The sequence below is a fragment of the Haliotis asinina genome, chromosome 2 (genome assembly GCF_037392515.1).
Source record: "Haliotis asinina isolate JCU_RB_2024 chromosome 2, JCU_Hal_asi_v2, whole genome shotgun sequence".
Taxonomy (NCBI): Eukaryota; Metazoa; Mollusca; class Gastropoda; order Lepetellida; family Haliotidae; genus Haliotis; species Haliotis asinina.
Genome location: NC_090281.1, coordinates 13956139 through 13976657, shown reverse-complemented (window position 1 = coordinate 13976657; position 20519 = coordinate 13956139). Strand labels below are relative to the sequence as shown.

Sequence of the window (20519 nt, the reverse complement as noted above, 5' to 3'; positions counted from 1 at the left end):
ATGTTTGAACACCCGAGGTAATAATTGTGAAGGCTGTGAGGGTACACACAAGGTAGGTCTTGGAGCGTTTACTTCGCTGAACATCCAGGGGTCAGTGTGGTGTACCAGTGCTTTACACCATGTCAGTAAGGGCCAACGCCCTATTTACCGTCATGTCTTACTGATCTCCATTGTGGGTCTTTAACCCAGTTCAGAGGGGCAGTCCCCCGTGTCTCGGGACGCTCCGTGACTCTATCCTCGAGTGCACTTTGTTCAGACTTCAGACAAAATTACTAAATATAATGCACTGGGTGTTATGGAAATGTACTGAAGCAAGCCATCTCTCATTGCACTTATTACGTGATGGTGAATCTTCAGTGTTGAACAAACGAGGCAAGAGCAAAGAAGAACAAGTCTACAACTGGAATATAAGATTCAGTCACCCGAAAACAATAAGTGTACGTTCAGGGTGAGGTATAACTTCTCTCTTCTAGGGTCTGTCATACAGGAATTCCTTCCTAGGAGGTCGTGGCGCATGGAGACGTCTTGTATCTCTCACAGCGAACAGACAATTCCTTTGTGGCGCTAGCTTGCGCCGTGTCACCAGCTTGATCAAGACGAGGCTTGTATTTAATACCAATCACTTTCTTTATGAAGAGTCATAGTGTACAGATCGTACTTGCATGTCGTGAATAGCCTCCCCAACCCCTCCCACTCTGGCTTATGTCTGGAGAATATCTCCTGGAATGCCATAAATCGGTGAGGCCAACTGGTAAGAGCGTTCGCTTGGTACGCCGAAGGGTCGGTTTGATTCCGGTGTGAAATCTTACTGATGTTTTATGACATTGTGAAACGTGACATTCGAAGAACTCATTCATTCATCTATGATATTCGCTATTCACGGTATTCACAACATCAGCAGATGTTGAGTGTGTGTGTTCATTTTAACACATACGAAGGTTAGTGTTCCCACACATGGGGGTGGATGGATGTTCACACACAGGATGGTGGATGTGCACACACGTGAAGATGGATGTTAAAACACAAGAAGGTGGATGTTCACATCCAAGTAGATGGATGTTAACACACATAAAGGTGGATGTTCACACACAAGAAGGTGGATGCTCACACACTACAAGGTAGATGTTCAGGCTCAAGGAGGTGGACGTTTACAAACACCAAGGTCGGTGGTCACACACAATGTGTACCACGTGACTAATGACATCGGCGTTAGCTCTAGATAACACGTGTACTTTTGCAACAATGTTTATTGCACACCTGATGTAATCCACACCCGATTCTCTTAAACCTTCCACTCAGCTGTATACGTTACCTATGTGAACTGGAGGTTGTTGGTTGTCTGTCGACGTTCAGATAAAATATCACTGGCACATTTTTCCAAGTCGCCAGCAAAGGTTATGTAAAAAAGTTATACATCAAAAATATGTTTTCGGAATCTGTTTTTAAAGTGAAGAGTGGACTTGCAAATTCATAAGAAAATATCCTAAAGAACACTCATGACCTCTAGTCCTTTTGTTTTGGGATATGTATCCATCTACCTAAGGCTATAATTTTTCATTGTAGAAGACCTTTCATGGATGGATGTTTGCACCTTTAATCCCTTTAATGTCCAGATAACTGGGATCCCTTTCGAACAGCGAGATTCTCCATGTTCTTCAAAACATTTAAGAATCCTTGTAACTTCGAAATGATAACTGACAGGAAACACTTCAACTTCACAATAACGAGACAACCTTAACTTAGGAATAACGAGACAACTTTAACATATTAATAACGGGAATACACAAACCTAGGAACAACGAGTACACACTAACTTAGGAATAACGAGAACACATTAACTTGGGAAAGATAAGGATTCTTCTACCTATGAACATCGGGATAAGAGAGTTGATGGTAGCCTCCATTTTGGAAAAATTACTAATATTATGTTGCTTGGGTAGCCGATGCATGGAGCCTTATTTCATGAATGAACAAAGCAAACGGAATAAACATCACATAAACCCTACATTCACACATCGAGACGATATTCTTTTAACACATAAAACCGCCGAAGTTGCCGAGCCGCATCGAGCAGTGTGGTACACTGCTAGGGGGGCTAATAGCCTGAGGCTGAAAGAACCTTTCAGACTGACAATCTCATGTGTGCTAACTGCTCAAAAGACATATAATTTTCACTTCAATGTAGGACCCGCACGTCTCAGAAGACAGCACGTAACAATGCATGAATATACAAAGAAGCAGTCCGTAGTTACCGTCGGCGTTTGAGGGGAAGACTGAGGGCAGTCTGGTGTCGCCGTCACATGGCGTTTGGGGTTGGGTAGAAGGGGTAGTGGATTGAGTCTCGCTGTATAGAAGCAGACAGGGTGCCCTCATCTCCCTGTGCCTGTTGGCAATATTACACCCCAAATGCAGTTTTTGTTGCAGGCGGTTAATCCCATGCAAGTGTAAGAACAAAGCGCTATTTTGTGTAGAGAAAAGAATGCAATAGATCTCCCGTGTGCATTGGCCAATGTGAGTGAGTGAGATGTTTCTGTAAATGAGTAGTGAAAAGTCATGTTTCGCCCAAACAGAGCCCGGTGTTTCATCTTTCAAAATTGATACAGTGTCGTGTTGTGGACATATCAGCGGTTTGACCTTTCCAGAATATTTTGGTACGAGGCGACGATTTCCCGCCGTATTAAGAACAAGTCAAGCTCAGTCGTTATGGAAGGTTTTTGGTGAGACAGTGCTGCAAAGGCTCGTGGACATTTTCGACTTGTATTATATCTAACCTATTTGCTATTTAAAACTACCTGAAAACACAGAATTGTGACTAGGTTACAGCATTATTATGGAATACAAAAGGGTACCTTTCCCCACCCGGTCAGTTTAAACTGACAGCATTCTGAAAATGTCTGATTTCACTAATTAACTCTGCGGCAGCTGCTTTCACCGCTTCCACTAAAGATATCGGGTGGTCAGCGTGTATCATCTGCGTATATCGATGCACATAATGTTAAACACTAGATTGTCTGGCCCAGACCCGATTACTTACAAGCCGTCGTCATATAGCTTGAATATTGCTCAGTACGACGATATACAACAAATCAACCAAACCATCAGCTGCTGACGATCTATAGCCAATCGATCATGGGTCTTCGGCGTGAAGAGAGAACACTTTAAACACATGGCTACCCTAGCGCTCCTTGATAATCTAGATCGTGCACTTTGAAACAACAAATACCAACATCGATACCATTAATATCGCTGAATTTGTTGTTTAGCGCCGCACTCGGCAATATTCAAGCTTTATGGTGGCGGTCGGTAAGTAATCAAGATTGGGCCAGACAGTTCTGTGATCAACAGATTGAGCATAGGTGTACGAAATAGGGATACGATCTCACGAGTCAACCACGTCAGAGAGCCTGATCATCCGATCTGCTACCGCTACCGACACCACTACCTCTACCACTGCAACAGCCGGTACCAATGCTACTACAACTACCAGTACAACTATCACTACTACAACTACCACTACAAGTACCATTACCATTACCACTACCACTACAAACACCACTACCACTACCACTGCAACAACTATCACTACTACAACTACCACTACAAGTACCATTACCATTACCACTACCACTACCAACACCACTACCACTACCACTGCAACAACTATCACTACTACAACTACCACTACAGGTACCACTACCAACACCACTACCACTACCACAAGCACTACAACTACAACTACCACTTCCACTTCCACACGCACTACCAATTCCAATTCCACTACCTCAAGCACTACCACTTCCACTACCACTACCAATTCCACTATCACAAGCACTACCACTACAACTACCACTACCGCTACCACTACCTCCACCACTACCACTACCACTACCACCAACACATTCTAGGTCTGCGGCAACAGTGACCGACACAAGGTCATCGCCTGAGAAATCCTGGCACACGTAGCCTTGAAAGACGAGCAAGACCCTGAAATAAAAAATCTGTGGAAAATTCCCAGAACGTAGTTCAGTGAGTAAGGAGAGGATTCACTGTGTTGCCATTAAAACAGATGCATGACAGTTCAACAATATTATTATATGATACATGTGTTAACCGGACATAAAACAAACATCATTCTATGTAAATAGTTATATAAGATATTTATTACCCCTGAAATGTCGCAATTAATGTCATAATACCGTCAAGTTTGGGTGGGAAACATAATCTCGTGCTTGCTGCGATTATGACCCTCATCATCAACATAATTATATAAGCAATAAACGGGAGCATAACAATTATTAAAAAGGAGTAGCTTGGCGGATTCGAGCAGGTGTGAAGATGACAGGTAGGACTTGTGAGCGTCCTTATTGGAATACTAACAATGTTTTGGTGAATTGTACGGCTTTATGGGTCTATGGTAGGTGGAGGGGTGTCGGAACCTGTCTGGTCAGACGAATGAAACAAAGGCAAAATACTTACACGGATAGGCGGGCATAATGATCCGTTGACATCGTTTTGGGACAGTACCAGTATGAGTGGGGTAGCCTAGTGGTTAAAGAGTTCACTCGTCGCAACGAAGACCTGGGTTCGATTCCCAATATGGGTTCAATGCGTGAAGACCATTTCTGGGGTCTTCCTCCGTGATATTGCTGGAATATTACTGAAAGCGGCGTAAAACCATACTCCATTCCTTTCATTTAAACCATCCCTAGTTGAAGGTTAGACCACTCTGGCATGTTTTTGTGAAATAGGTTATTTGAATTTATGGAAACTAATGTAAAGTTTCACAGCTCACGAATTCATGTATGTTCTTTGAATCAACACTTCACATACATGTTTTCCTTCCCTCTCGCTGACGCTTATAATCAGTTTCAGTACATGGCAGACATTCCGTCTGCTCCGTATGTGAGAAATTCTTCTCTATTTCGATTTTAGATGAAAAGCATTGTGATTACTAACAATGGCTTTCGTTACTTTTTCCTTTACAAAATACGTGTTTTCAAAGACCGTTACTTTCATTGCTTGCAGTATGGATTAAGGACAGGTTGGAAAGGAATTGGAAACTATACAAATATAACATATAAAAAATATAAAAATAGAAACTATATTTCGGTCTTTTTGTTGTGTGACTGTACTCCGATGTTACCATGTCGTATAGGCAGTCGTGAAGGTCTGTGCCTGTTAATGCAATTCTTTGGGCTTAATGGTTAATGCGTTCGCTCACCAGGCCAAAGGCCCGGGTTCGACTCGCCCTAATCTGTGAAGCCCATCTCTGGTATCTTCAAAATAGAAAATTTGTAAAAGCCCAGTTCACTCACTAATGTATTTGTTATCATCGCTCTTCTTGCTCTGCATCAGTAAGTCATAAAAGATATTGTTTTGTTGGTCTGACTCACATCCGTTTCACCACTAAGCTGCTCCAATGATTACGAGGAGTTACATAAATACAAGAGTTATCTTTCCCTACAACCATCTCCATCGGTTCAGCTTTTCACTTTCATATATGAGAAATAAGGTAGTTTAACATATCCCAAAACCGTTGCTATGCGTTGTTGTGATACAGATGCACTATTGCAGGAAATATGTAGGGTGATATTTTACATTCTGTCTAAAGTCTATGAAGTAAATTTCAATTTTGGACTTTTCATATTTTCCCCATTTACAAAAACGACACGAGGAATGAATGAATACCATCCTGAAACAATGCGCGCGCGCGTGTGTGTAAGTGGAGAGAGGGGCGGAGAGAGTGTACGTGTGTCTGGGGAGGGAGAGAGGGTGTGTACACATCTGAGAAGGGAGGGTACGTGTGTGTACGTCTCTCTCTCTCTCTCTCTCTCTCTCTCTCTCTGTGTGTGTGTGTGTTTGTGTCAGTGTCTGTCTGTGTTTCTGTGCGTGTGTGTGTGTGTGTGTGAGAGAGAGAGAGAGAGAGAGAGAGAGAAAGGAACGCAAACAGAACTAAGTCCTGTACTCTAATTATAACGCCTTAATTTCGTGAAAAAATATGTTTGTAGGAAATAAATCACTTAAAAATATGAAGACTGGCATACTTAGGTTTGTCCTTAAACGATTACAGAGGCTGGCACTACTGCACCTATACCAACAAATAAACTAATTAACATACTTGTGCAGGATCGTCGCCTTCCAGGGAGACCAGTCACTGAGATAATGACTGGGTAACAGACCTCGGCTCAGTGGTGCAGAACAACCCGCATGACGCAGCAGTTGGTCTGTTGAGACCGGAGTGAGTGAACGATCAGCGAATCCGGGTCTAATAAAGGGCCGCAACTCCGTACCAAAGCGTGAGTCTACCACAGCCGCCACTGCCCCGACCACTGCATTCAGTACCTCGAATGCCTCTGTTAGATATATGAAACGCCACCTCCACAGACCAGTGTTCGTTCGTTCCGTCACGTTTTACAGATCTATAAACAAATTATGTAAAAATCGGTGACCGTTGCAAATAGACACGATACGTTAACGACCACAGGTCACGTGCCTTCGACTTCCCTCGCGAACAAGTACCCGCTCCACTTGAACCTGTGACTGGCTCCTGTTCAAAAGCAACAATTGAATAATATATTTAGACTGTTTTACAAGCAAGATTTCGTTCTAGAAATACTGCATCCAATTAATGTCCAACACCGGTCAATTAAACGGAGGTTTATTAGCAGTTCGTATTTATGTATGTATATCAATGTTTCCTGCATCGTTAGTTTAACCGCCACGGCCCAGGATAGCGTGACACGTGTTTATTACGTATATCCTGACCAAGGTCGTGAAATGAGGGCTGAACATTATAAATTCACGGATTTGTTCTTAATTTGAAACTTACTGACAAAATCAGGAGTATATTCCTTTCGGCCTAGGATATTCACACGGACTAAACTTGGTTCCGCACACACACGCATGCGTTCATGTTATATCCGGTGAGTACACTGAAGCTTCATATACGTAGTAAGTCCTCGTTTGGGGGGAATCCTCTATATACGTCTACATATAAACAAATGACATTATAAAATACGTCACGTGTTACATTAAAAGTGAGTACTAACGATTCGTAATTCGGAGATTTCTTAAACTGTAAAATCTTTTGTTTCTGCGCAGCGCAGTCCAATTTGTCCTGGTCACAAATTGTATAAATATTCTTATTCCAAGACAGACTGTGTACAAGTGTCTAATACTGTAGCGATACGAGGCTCACGATTGAATACAACCATTTCCAGCGCCTTTATCGTAATATATACGATTCATCTTTATAAGTTATGATGGTGTCGAACGTAAATGACGACAGAAACATTTCAAATAGTATGCAAAATATATAGCATATACTGGACGGCTACAAACATCAGAATCTTTGAATAATATGTCTCTTCCCTTCAATATCTCATCTTTCTTGTCTGATTTTTTAGAACAAGTGATTCAGGGGCGTGGTTTGATTCAGAGAACGTGAACTTATGTACCGGGATGTGAATCTATCGCACCCATATTATGGGGTTATGTGTCACCTCATGGCCTCTACATCTCTGTTGTCTACGCCTCCTTTCGTCACGCACAAACATATGCTGAACAAATTTAGAAACGCAACCGTTAATAACGTCGTTAAGTGTCGCGGTCGTCGTGTTATTTGTAAGCGTTTGTCAGCCTCAGACGTTCAGATCGTATGTTCACGTTACAGCGCAGTATGCAAAGATCACGTGTAACTGAACTGAATACCACTCAGTACGGCGCAAAACAACACACCCAGGGTCATTCCAACTGGATTCCCCAGTGGTCTCTACTGTAAACAATACAGAGACAATAACATGACAAATTATCTGTGTTCAATAGCTTCTACTTGCCTATTCAAAGGCATTGTCTCCTCAGGTGTATATGCGCAGACTAGTTGATTGCTGTTAGGTGGAGCGGGCGACGGTCAACCATGTTCAACATAGCCTGGCGATGATCATAAACTAATATGGCCCAATAAAGAGGTGGTAATATGTTATGCACACATCTGTTTAGGGTTAATGGTTGTCGTAGCGAGGACACTGACGAGCGGTCAACTCTTATCTCAACACGAATGCCGTTGGTTTCACCTTAACTTTACACTCGCTGTGAGCATGCGCAAACCGTGTAAAAACTCTGCTGGCAAACTTCCGCTTTAGTCGTATGTTTACCGATAGTTCAAATACACTCAAAATAAAATAATTAAATGTATAATTATTGACGTGTGATACATCGATTTGTATATCATATGCTTTTCAATCACTGATGTACTATTTTGTTTGCATTTGCATTAGAAATGTGTAAATTTTTTTAGTAGTTGTAAGAAGGGAATGCGCGGGAATGACGGTGGTGGCGAGATGTGTTTATGCAAGAACTTATTGACATAAATTAAGCAATTTATTTCACTACTCTCGGTCCTTTGCTCATAAAAAAGAGATAAGTTGCATTTGACATAAAACTATATATTCATTTTGATTTTCATTTTCGCTAGAGTGTGTTTACACTATCGGTAAAGCATACGACCAAAGCGGAAGTAGATATTTTTAAGCGGTCTGCGCATGCGCACAGCGAGTCGAAAATTAATGTGAAACCAACGAAAGTTTGACCCCCGAGTTAGCACAACATTGCTCTCACTCGGTATGTGAAGGAGAGACAGCAACTTGTTCCATATTCACTGTCAGACACCAGTGTTACGGACAAACGTCTAAAGAATTTCTTGTTGGTATTTGGAACTGAAACATCCTCCTCACAACCACAACATCCGTCCACACGGGAATTCTGGAGAATTGCCCCCTCCAACCAATGCTGTCTTATGTGCTGTATTGTTGTTGGGTCTGTCCTATCCCTACTGTACTGTACAAACATCACTTGTATATATGCTCCACTATCCTTATACTGTTCATGACTTGCTTGAAAAGAAGTTGTTCATCCATACATTGTTATCCCTCCTTACTGCCCCAGCTTCTAAATGACTCTCACAGAAGTGGTCACTTTATGGTTTGGGAGTAAGGCTGTATCTTGTTAGCTAGATATCAGCGAAAGAAGCCTCACCGAGACACCACTCTGAAGTTGTTTTCCATACAGTCGAATTCATTATAGACTCACCAACTCACAATATACCTTCTTATTTATAGCGTATAAACATTCCACCGAACTGAATATAATCGGGTTTAGAGCAAGTGGTTGATAATATGGCCATAGATTACGATGACACTAAATCAATTAAACAAACATGCGCCTACACTACATGTACCGTGGCCTTTCTCGTGACCAAGCCAAATACCTGTTAACATCTTCAAACGCAAAGGTACATATTGTCTATCTCACAGTCCCTGAACAATATTTTCCCCTACTGCCTTGCCCTCCCTGCAATGCCAACGCCTAAATAAAGAAAGTCTAACCTCTGGTGTCCCTTTACTATTTAAATGTTTATTTGTTATATTCAAACGTATGAAAATATTCAGAGATTAAGCTTTAGTCTAAGGTGCTTAGAATATTTAGCATTCAAACTGTGATAGCGATAACTGTGTACGTCATTCTGTTTGAGTACACCATTGTCATATGTTAATCAGTTTTGTCTAGCATGGTAAGATAAATGAATATCTGTATTAAACACCCACTAGTACATTATGATATCCTCGACCAGCAGATACAATACAACATTCCTTCTTACCGAAGTAAACAAGCTTCAGATATATACAATATATATCTGTGATCATACCCAAACACCCCATTTCCATTTGTGTATAATCTCGTGTTGGATGAGTCGCACCTTTCAGTCACAACGACTTGTTGGCACATGCCGTGGAGTGGGTGTGTGAGTGAGTTCAGTTTTACGCCGCTACTTGTGTGGGGAATCTTCGACGTGACGAGCGAACGCTTTAACCATTAGACTTCTCAATCGTCCACATACCGTGGAGCCTTGTAGGGATGCCAGGCTCTGGTCACTCACATTTCTAGCATGCTTGATGCCATTTCCACTGTCGAAATTGTAGGGACTCTGTGTCACGCTCAGTTTAACCCAGTTAGCTAGACTGACCATTGGCCGAGATATGGGCAGCAGATCATTAGGTTATGTTAGAGGAGAAAGTACATTTCATAGGATCCTGTTACTTTCGAGGAAGTCGCATATTGTTCACATCACATGAATGCTTACTCCATATAATCAGTAAGACGTGTCTTTGTCGTAGCAATATTTAGGAAATTTCCAAAATACTTCAAGATCAATCTAAGACTATAAACTGGTCGATGCCTACAATGATTTGGGTGCCTACAATGATTTGGGTGTACAGTGATGGTGGGTGCCAAATAGCGGGGCATAGTTCAAGAGGAATTGAATTGAAATATTCGGGTTTCATGTCGCGTTTAACAGTATTCCGGCAATATCATGGCGGGATACACCAGAAATGGGTTTCACAAACTGAACCATGTGGGGAATCGAACCCGGGTCTTGAGCGTGACCAGGTTTTATCAAGAGCAATTGTTTCAACAAGTACCACACCGCCATAGTTCAAGAGGATAAAGGAACCTTGACATCATGTTGAATCCTTTTTTCTCGCGCAGTGAGGAGCCGTTGTCAGTGATAGCACGTCGTTCACAGATGCCTCAATTTCTTTCCTCATGGCGTAACACGGAACAGCTAAGGGTGAATTTACACAACAACAGCCGTAAATAACACATGGTTCCTGTTAACAGAGGCTGTACCTGACACTGTAATCTTACAGTCCCGCTGACATGATATCATCTGTATATCAAGGAAAGGGTGCAAATGCAAGGAACAAGCATGCAACGACTGTATTTGATATCGGCGGCAAGAGCATTGTATTGGGTACGTTATATTGTGGATCTTGTTAATCCGCCTCTGTCCGTATCATACAGCTTGGACGATAATTCGACCCAATATTCGATTCTCTTGCAAAAGGACTGACTATGAAGATGGGTTATGGAAGACGATTCAAGGTAGTGCCGCACTCTCCCGCAAATGTAATATCTATTAAGGTATATCTTGAAAGACAATTCGAGGCAGTACCTTACAATCCTGCTAATGTAATATCTGTTAAGCACCTCTAAAAGACGATTCAAGGCATTACCATACCATCCCGCAAATTGTAGTATCTATAAAGGTACCAACATCGTGAAATACAATTCAAGGCAGTACCTTACCATCCCGCAAATGTAATATCTATTAAGGTATATCTTGAAAGACAATTCGAGGCAGTACCTTACAATCCTGCTAATGTAATATCTGTCAGGCACCTCTAAAAGACGATTCAAGGCAGTACTATACCATCCCGCAAATTGCAATATCTATAAAGGTACCGACATCGTGAAAGACAATTCAAGGCAGTACCTTAACTTTCCGCAAAGGTACAGTCTATGATGGTACATCATGAAATACATTTCAGAGCAGAACCTTATTTTCCCTCTAACGTAATAGCTTCAAAAATATATCATGGAAGACAGTTCAAGGCAGTACCTTACCATCCCGTAAATGTAATATCTAGTGAGGAACACCTTGCAAGGCAATTCAAGGTTGTACCTTCAATTCATGCTAATGTAATGTCTATAAAGCTGTCTCTATAAAAACAATTCCAGGTGTAGTTTACCATCCCACAAATGTAATATCTATAAAGAAACATCTTGATAGGCAGTACCTCACTATACCGCTAATGTAATACCCATGAGACAATCTTCTTACCTGCCATGGTCGTAATAGCTACAAAAATATAGTATGGAAGACAATTCATGGCAGTACCTCACTATCAATGCAAGTTAACGTAATATCTATGAAGCTATTACCATACAAGAAAATTCCCGGCAGTACCTTACCATCCCGCAAATGTAATATCTGTGAAGGTATATCAAGAAAGACAATTCAAGGCAGTACCTTACTTTCCCGCTACTGTAATATGTGTAAAGATATATCGTAGAAGACAATTCATGGCAGTACCTTTCTAACCCGCTCGTGTAATATCTATAATGAGACAGTCTTCGACAATACTTCACTAACATCCTTTTGCACATTCTTTAGTCCCTTATTAATCATTAAATTTACAAAGAATGAGATGTGTCATGAAAACCATTCCTTGACACATCTCACGACTGCGACAACGCCCTGTTATCAGTCTCCCATCTTACTTCAAGCACGTTTATCACGTGGTGCACTGAATGTACGTGCATCACAACTTCGGACGGACGTATTTTAAAGGGAACCTCGTTGCCAAGTGGCATCTTTCATTGCACAACGGATACCTGTTTTGCTGCCGATAACTCGTGCGTGTTACTTGACATTAACTCGAAGGACTCATTCGAAATTTGACACTCCGAATTGTCGAGTTCGACTCAACAGTTCACCAAATTCCATTCCAGAGAGTATCTTTCCAAAGTTACCTTAAAGCAGGTTGATATATCTCTGTTTGCACTGAGATCATTTTGTGGAATCAAAGGCGCACAAAGGACAGGAGTTTGTTTTCCAGAGGTTCAGCGTTTTATTATGGCGTCATTCGCATCCAGGGTTGGGCTACTCCTGAACGTACAATATATTATAGTAGCTGTACAACAATAATAGGTGAAAATGTACATTAGCAGTTATTTGCTTATACATACAATTCAGTCCCCGTGCTGGATCACGTGACCTAACAATCAACTCTCAGGCTCATTTTCACACATTACCATTCATACCTGTCCCCGATTCAGACAATACAATCAGGCGAACTCTCACACAATCACACAGACTCACACCGTGGTGCACACACTGTCTTATAGACGGAGTTCCACTCTCCAGGCAACAGGTTAACCCTTTCGCGGTCAGCTAAATAGCTATTTGCTTGAATGGGGGGTTCGGGTTAATAAGTACGTTGACTTCATGGTGCGGTAGCAATGCTGGTTTCGAAGGACATTAATAATTTGGCAGACATGCTAAATAGTGACTTGTGGCAAGTTCTTTTAACGCCTTTATGCACGTAGATTTAAAAAAAATAAAACTGACAATACATTTAATGCTTGGTGTGTTGTGTGAAAACCGACGGCTCTAAACTACAACAGATTGCTATTTGTAACATAGACATATGTATTCATGTGTAGAAATGAGCAACTGTCATCAAGAATGAAACAATACCAAGATGAATGATACGATGCAGGTTATAACGGGATGTATCAATAGTGAGCTTCTAATTGTAAATATCGACATAAGAAATAAGTGCCATTTTCCGGTCCGCAGAGAACACCATGTGCTTGGAACATACTCAATAAATCGCTAGCCATTGTACATAAATATTTTGACCCATCACATCTGTCAACAATTAGCATGTAAAAAAGAACACGTGTGGGCCGTTATTAATGCATTTGAAACTTTCTCAGTATTGACGCAGCATACCGTGGAATCCACATGGGCCTCAGATTAAATCGTAACGGTACATTATTACTATGCTAATACATCAGGGAAATGTCAGTTTCATTAATTCGGTCAGTGACTTGTGTGGCCACATCCATGTGCCACTGGAGCTTACTTTAACGGTAACTGGAAGGAATATGCGACTTAAGACGAGGTAACCAAGGAATTTATACCTCCGTTAATCGGAATGTAACGACGAATGCCGTATTTCAATAAGAATACACAGTAACATCCAGGAACAAATCGCCCATTCAAGATACATCCATATCTCTTCACCAGGGACTAACAAATCGCCCATTCAAGATACATCCATATCTCTTCACCAGGGACTAACAAATCTCCCGAGGAACATTCTAAAACATCAAATCTCGTGCACCCACACATGCTTATGGGGATATTTAACTAGTCTCTTTTCCTGCGCCAGAAAATCGGCGGGAATTGAGTGAGAGTTAACACAGTCCGGAGCTGTACATAAAAAAAGACCAGGTTAGCAAGCGAGGCCTTTTTTTGGCTTTGAAATCACAGAGTCAGAATTCATGTTGCTCTTGTGGCCTAGTTCCTGTGTACAGCAGACGAGCTTGGCTGCTGGCTGGCTTGTGTTTTTCACGAGTTTGAACTATCGTCTGCGTCACTTGAGCAGACGACCAGCCAGGCCCGGCTGAATAGGACTGAGAAACTTGCGGATCACAGCATGGAATCATCACTTTGTCACCATCCAGAGTGGTTTTAATCGACTGAATCTGTTTGAGAGCATCACAAAGATGAGTTTTGGTCCCTGGTGTAACAAACGTAGGTAATCACAGACGAGTCAGTGTTGTTACTTTGTCGGGGCTACACACAGAGAAGAAGGAGACAACGGACGCACTGCAGCAGGCTACAAACACATACAGATTAGATAACTCGCAGCATCTCACATGCTCTAATTTTAACACACGGGAGCGTTTAATTTCCATCCTTCACCGTTTAGAAAATCGTACAACATTTTAACAGGTGGCATTAATGTGTATGTCTTTCTTACACATTAAGACATTTTTTAAAAAATTACTCATTGGAAGTCATTTCCATTATGTTTCACCGAAAGTACAACGATAGAAAAGATGATGAAAAAGAGATTTTGTAACTTTCTTCATTTCATAACATTGAGGCAACGGGTTTTTGATTTAAGAAAACGTTCACCTTTGAGCAGGTGAATGAATCAATAATAGAAATTATTTCAAGAATTTTGACACAGAATGCATTGTAGGGATGCCTTGCTACAGGGACAAACTCCAAATATCAGTTCTCTCCCACTCGTGGCCCCTGGTGTGGTCTCCGTGAAAACACGTGGTACAGGAGCAGCTCCAGGCTTTCTTGAATCCACGAAAACACACAAATATTATTTCAAGGTGTTATGCCCGAAAGCATAACTGTCTGCTATCTGTTCCTGAGGCACTAATACCTGTCCACGGAACATCATTGAACGGTTGGTTGTCTGAGGTTTACAAGGGTCCCCGTTTCCTCGAGTTAATGTCATCTGGTCGTATGGGTCGGAATAGACGACAAAATGTCACAAGTTCAACTTGGTTGAATATACTCCATACACGAGGTACGGTGAAATATAAACACAATTATATGTACAAAACATGGTTTCAGTGTGTCGAATATGAAAAAATATACATCGAGAATGCAGTCTCCATCTAGAATATCGTCTGCTACACAGCCATGTGATAGAATGCCCTATACACATTGTCTCGGATGTGGGCTTTCGGCGATAACAAGTCTTGTCGCCTTATGATGCCCTATTACAACAAAAAAATGTCACTCACTTGTTCCAAGTGCTTTAACTGAGAGTTAGCTGATCCCACCCTGAGGGTTCCCGATTCTTGGTGGAGAGTTGGGGACCTGTCACATGAAGCCTGTTAAGGTTCCGCACGGTTCCCGGCAGTTGTCCGGCAGGACACCATGAGAATGTCTCGTGGGAAAGTAGAAACAGGCAAGGTTAAATTCGCGATGCTGTTGAATACAAACGAGTACAGAATGAGGTCTGACACACGTGGATACTGGCATGATGTGGTGAGGTAGAGAGGGATACGTCTGATTTGCATCAGAAAAGTTCATCCTCGTGAATATACTTTAGTGATGGGCGGGACCCGTTCCCGGTCGGGCAGACGGGGCCCTTCTCTTTGGGTTATGAAAGAAGCACATTGTCGTCTGCTATCGTCGAGCAGAAGCAGACGACATCCTCCCAGCGTGAAGGAGGTAAAGAATTATGTCCTGATGTCCAGCGAAAGCTGCAATGTGAAACGCAGACCACCCGTCCCTATTTGCTAGTTTAATGTCCGCTCCAAATTTCACCAGTAACTTGACGAGTTCTAAGTTCCCATCCTGAACACTATGGTGGAGGGCTGTCTGACCCTCCTTGTCAAAAAAGTTAATGTTAATTTTCCCATCCCGATCTTCCAATATCTTCTGGAGTTCTCCCGTGTCTCCACTTCGAACTGCTTCTTGGAATGTCTTTTGGTACGACGAAATCGAGGGGGGTGGCATGTGACTCATTCTCATTTCGCACCGTACACAGGTTCACTAACACAGCAGCGTCAGACAGAGAGCAAGCGCTGTGACAGTACGTCTCACGGTGGTTTACAGGTAGCTAGATCACGAACAGTCACAGTGACGGAGAGAGATTGCCGCAGTCGTGTCACCTCGTCAGCTAGGAATTAAATGAGCCCTTCCTGCAGCCAGATACCATCACAGTGCGAATAGAAATTTATTCAGGCGCAGCAGTACTGACATGCCTGTGATCCAAGCAGCCAATCAGAAAGCAGGACAGGGAATCCTCGCTGGCGGGACGATGATTCTCATTGGTCGACCTTTGTCCAATAATGTAATACTGGGGTTTATTCACAAGCGGCTGACCGTGGGAAAACCTGAGTCGCAGGCTTCGGCCTGTGGTGTATGCAGGACAGTGTAATAGAATGCGGCGAACGGCTGGACGTAACTGCCCCGCCTGTCGGACAGCCTTTGAGGTTGCTGGCCTGAGAATCTTGAGCTCGGGATAAGAAATCAGCCATCGGCCTATCATCGACTGAACATGTACACGATATATCTATATAATACCCTTCAACTGACAACATTCCTCGAACGACTCCGCTTATAGCGGGGTTTGGGTTAGTGCGTGTGAACGACAGTCGATACAGTTCTGCCTCCCTCTCGGCCAAGGGTGACTGTTTCTCGCTATAGGGCGGGTAAACCACTTGTTCCAATCGCGAGTATTACGTCACAGCTCGCTAGTGTGGGCTATCCGTTTACATTGAGAATTAAAGGGGCCGTGTCAAGTTATTTGTTTTCTATTTTCTTGAGGGGCGAACGTTTTCAGCTAATGTGTGGACTTTGTCGGCTCTACTTTACTTACAGAGCGTTATATGTTCGCGAAAACAATGACATAGACTGTTGTATTGTTGTAATGGCATGGGTAGCAGTCGCGTCAGTCTTGACAATTTATGGCTTTGGGTGATATTTATCGACGAAGGCGTAAAGCCTATTCTTCGCTGACCAAATAGCTGAATAACTGCAAAGAACCTGACACCGCTGTTGGTGGGTGAAAGGGCGATCAGTGACGCCGAGAGCAGCTTGGCACGTATAGGAACTACGTGTAACCTGGTGGCAATGTTGTAAAGAAAGTTGGGACAGTCGTGGTACCACCTCATGATGGCAGTACCGCTAGGTGGCAGTACCGCTAAATGGTGCCATACCTCATGTCTGAGTGTGTCACTATGATGACAAAGTTCGGAATTCTAAATGTAACCAAGTGCTGCTGTTACTGTATACGCGTTGCTACCATATATGTTGCTTCTAGTACTGCTATTATATTGCTACTTCTCATACCACCAGATATTGTTACCAAATTGATTCTACTACTACGTATATTTCTTTACTAATGCTTCTCCAACTTCTGCTGCACCATCAGCTACTACGACTTCTTTAACAACTGCCTACCACCCGGGCCGCTGCGTGAGGAGTTGGTGGATTTCAACGACAACGACGACAGTCACCGTCTACAGACACATATGTCGGCATAGGCACCTCTGCATCATCAGACACCACGTACATACTCGAACACAGACAGTAGCCTAGGAACTAGTCTCTGAAATGAATATATTTCACAGAAAAATAGTTCAAACTAAACAAAATACAAAATAATGAAAATGGAGCCCGGAGACTTTTTTCATGTACAGCCTGAAACTGTGGAAATACTGGCTTCATTACAGACTTTCATGGACTGGGAACATTCGTTTCAGGGTCTCGTCACGCTGAAGACCCGGGTTCGATTCCCCACACGGACACAGCTTGTGAAGCCCAATTCTGATGTCACAGGCCGTGATGTTGGTGAAACAGTGCTTAAAGTGGCATAAAACTAAACTCACTCTCTCACTCCAGTAAAACCCGTGTAGTTCTGGTTCTGGCTTTTCATCTCGAATACTGTCACCACGCTTATTAGAACGGAGAGACTGTCAAAATTATAGAGTTATACAAAGGGAACATTTTTGTGTTCCTGTTGAATAGACCCGTGAAGATCCAGGTTATAAATGATCTTCAGCAACCCAAGTTTGTCGTAAGAGGCGACTAACGGGGTCATGTGGTCAGGCTGGCTGACTTGGTTGACACATGTGATCGTACCCCAATTGCGTAGATCGATGCTCTTAATGTTGATCACTGGATTTTCTCCAGACTGGATTATTTACAGACTGGCGGTCTGGAGACAACCATACATTTAGAATATTACTGAGAGCGGCGTTTATTAACACACATACGAACTTGTTTATGAGACCTTGAACAGTTGTTAATTTGATGTGATCTTACAATTCAATCTAGGATACTGTTTTGCTTTATTTAAAAGCCAGTTCCATCAATTTTAGCTACAATAGGGGATTTCATTGAAGACCTAAGTCTTCTGCAAATGATAATGTCCAGCGTTACAGCGTTAACCCTATATAGTGTAGGTATACATTCAAAAGTCTTGGTGAATCGGGGATTTTTTGCTGATTGTAAGGTAGGACATCATTAGAATTGACCAATCAGAACTCGTGTTACATACTAAGATGAATTAAAATAACACTTAATCTCTGAACAAATATATTTTTGAAAGGAAGAGATTAACCCAGTTAAACTGAAAAGAAGCCCCAGTAAGATGGGAGATTCAGCACCTGAGGAAATCTAGGCTTGCTTCATTTAGGGCCTTAGCAGTGCAGTGAGGGCATGGTTCAGGGGCTGTTAGACAGAATAATATTGTCAGTACACACTCGGTTTTTGTCACTGGGATACAACAACTTTCACTGCGACGTAAAACATCATTCATTCGCACCTTTGTCCTTGACAAAGGTGACTAATACTATGTATATTTGTAAAAACACCACGAAGCCATATTTTAACTAAGACGATTTGAATGCTATCACAAATAAACAAATGAAGTACGTATACACAGTAAGTATATACATGTATATATACCTCCTTGTGGCGACGTATCGATTCCCACATTGTTGGGGTTTGTGGTTAATGCGGACAGGCACATTGACGTACATGAGTAGACACTTTATCATAATCCTATTTGCATTACTCATGACATGCATGCATGCATATGACTTAAGACACAACATGTACAAAACTTTCAAATAATCTGGATACGTTTTCCCATATAATGTTGATACGTTTTTCGTAGATAATCTAGATATCAAAATTGTCTTCATAGGATTTGTCAAAATAATCTTGATTCATTTTGTTTCAAGCCACAGTACTCCTCGTTCGTCAATGGTGGTTTTTTTCACTGTCTCAAGACTGCATTGCGAAAAAATAAAGCACACGTCTTTATTTGATTGTGGATATATATGGGGGGGAAACAATAATTTGTTATTCGATGGTGTTGTGTTTTATCTTACGCCGCTTGGGGCATTGTATCCACGAGGGATTCGAACCGAGCCTTCAGCGTGACAAGCGAACGTTTGAACCACTAGGCTATCTTCACCGCCCAGTTAAATCAAGGCGTACCACTTCCCAACGGAGAGACGAGGGCAGAAATTCCTACGGTATGACACATGTGTGTACAGAGCACAGAGAGACGGGTTTGTATATACGTGCATATTTACCTGTGTACAGTACAACCATGTGGGTAGGCAAGAGGTTGTCATCACTAACGCTTCAGGAGTAACTTATCAAAAACCAGCGATTGGCAGTTTCAACTTGGTTTATGCTGTCGTGGCATGAATTTTGAACCCTGTTTAATATTTCCTTTCTTAATACGCGGTTCATGCGGTTTTGTGCACAGTTCATGCGTCCGTGGTTCACGACGTTCGTGGTATGAACAACAATGTGCAAATCAAAACTGACATTTTAATAAGATACTATTACCATGGTGTCAATGATTTCCTTGCTTCGGTTCAATGTATTCGCGCGATTACCATGATCCCCGCACAGAAATGTGTTACCTGTCTATAAAACTAAAGGAATAAAGGCATTAAATATTGTATTTACTTAAAAATAAATATGTATACAACAACCAAAAGGTGCTTCAAAACTATATAATGTAGAAACATATTTTCCATAGGCATAATATATATGACATTGAACACAGCAGATACCAGACCGATGGCATGAACAAATAATTAATGAGAGTATTTAAGGACAGCTATAAATATAGAAAATGAATAAATAGTTAAATAAAGATTAATTATGAATGGTACCGTAATGAATGAATGAATGAATGAATGAATGAATGAATGAATGTAAAGTTAACTGTTACGACAAAATGAAGACCCAGCTTTGTTCTCCAATTGCTTCCCATACCTTCCCAGGCACTGTTAACCCTCTCACGGTCATGCCTGGGAACTTGCGTCTACTCAAGTATGTTTACATCGCTCTGTTTCACGGATCATTGGTCTAAGCGTTATAAGCCGTTAATTTTGTCTCCATCCTCTCACCAGACAATGGCTACTTGACTTGATTAGGGCTAATTGCGTCATACGATCAGATTAGTGCGCCACCGTGGCAAGTCGTCGCTGACACTATTGTACCTTGCTTGTCAATTTCATTCAAAACGTGTCAGTTTCGGTGTGTTTGCTGGCAGGTTTATTTAAAAATTGGATCGGCACCGTCTGACACGCGGAACACGGAT

General features: G+C 41.9%; 2 protein-coding genes across 2 annotated transcripts; one reads left to right on the top strand and one right to left on the bottom strand.

Moving 5' to 3' along the window:
• On the top strand, window positions 1-3922 carry LOC137271581 (sex-determining region Y protein-like). The gene is made up of 2 exons (XM_067804026.1): window positions 1-17; window positions 3346-3922. Exons 1-2 carry the CDS (start codon window positions 1-3, stop codon window positions 3920-3922), a joined length of 594 nt encoding a protein of 197 aa, XP_067660127.1.
• Window positions 3923-15568: 11646 nt separating this feature from the next.
• Window positions 15569-15916, bottom strand: LOC137271580 (notch-regulated ankyrin repeat-containing protein-like). Its single transcript, XM_067804024.1, has one exon. The coding sequence runs from the start codon at window positions 15914-15916 to the stop codon at window positions 15569-15571; it is 348 nt and encodes a 115-aa protein (XP_067660125.1).
• Window positions 15917-20519: the final 4603 nt, after the last annotated feature.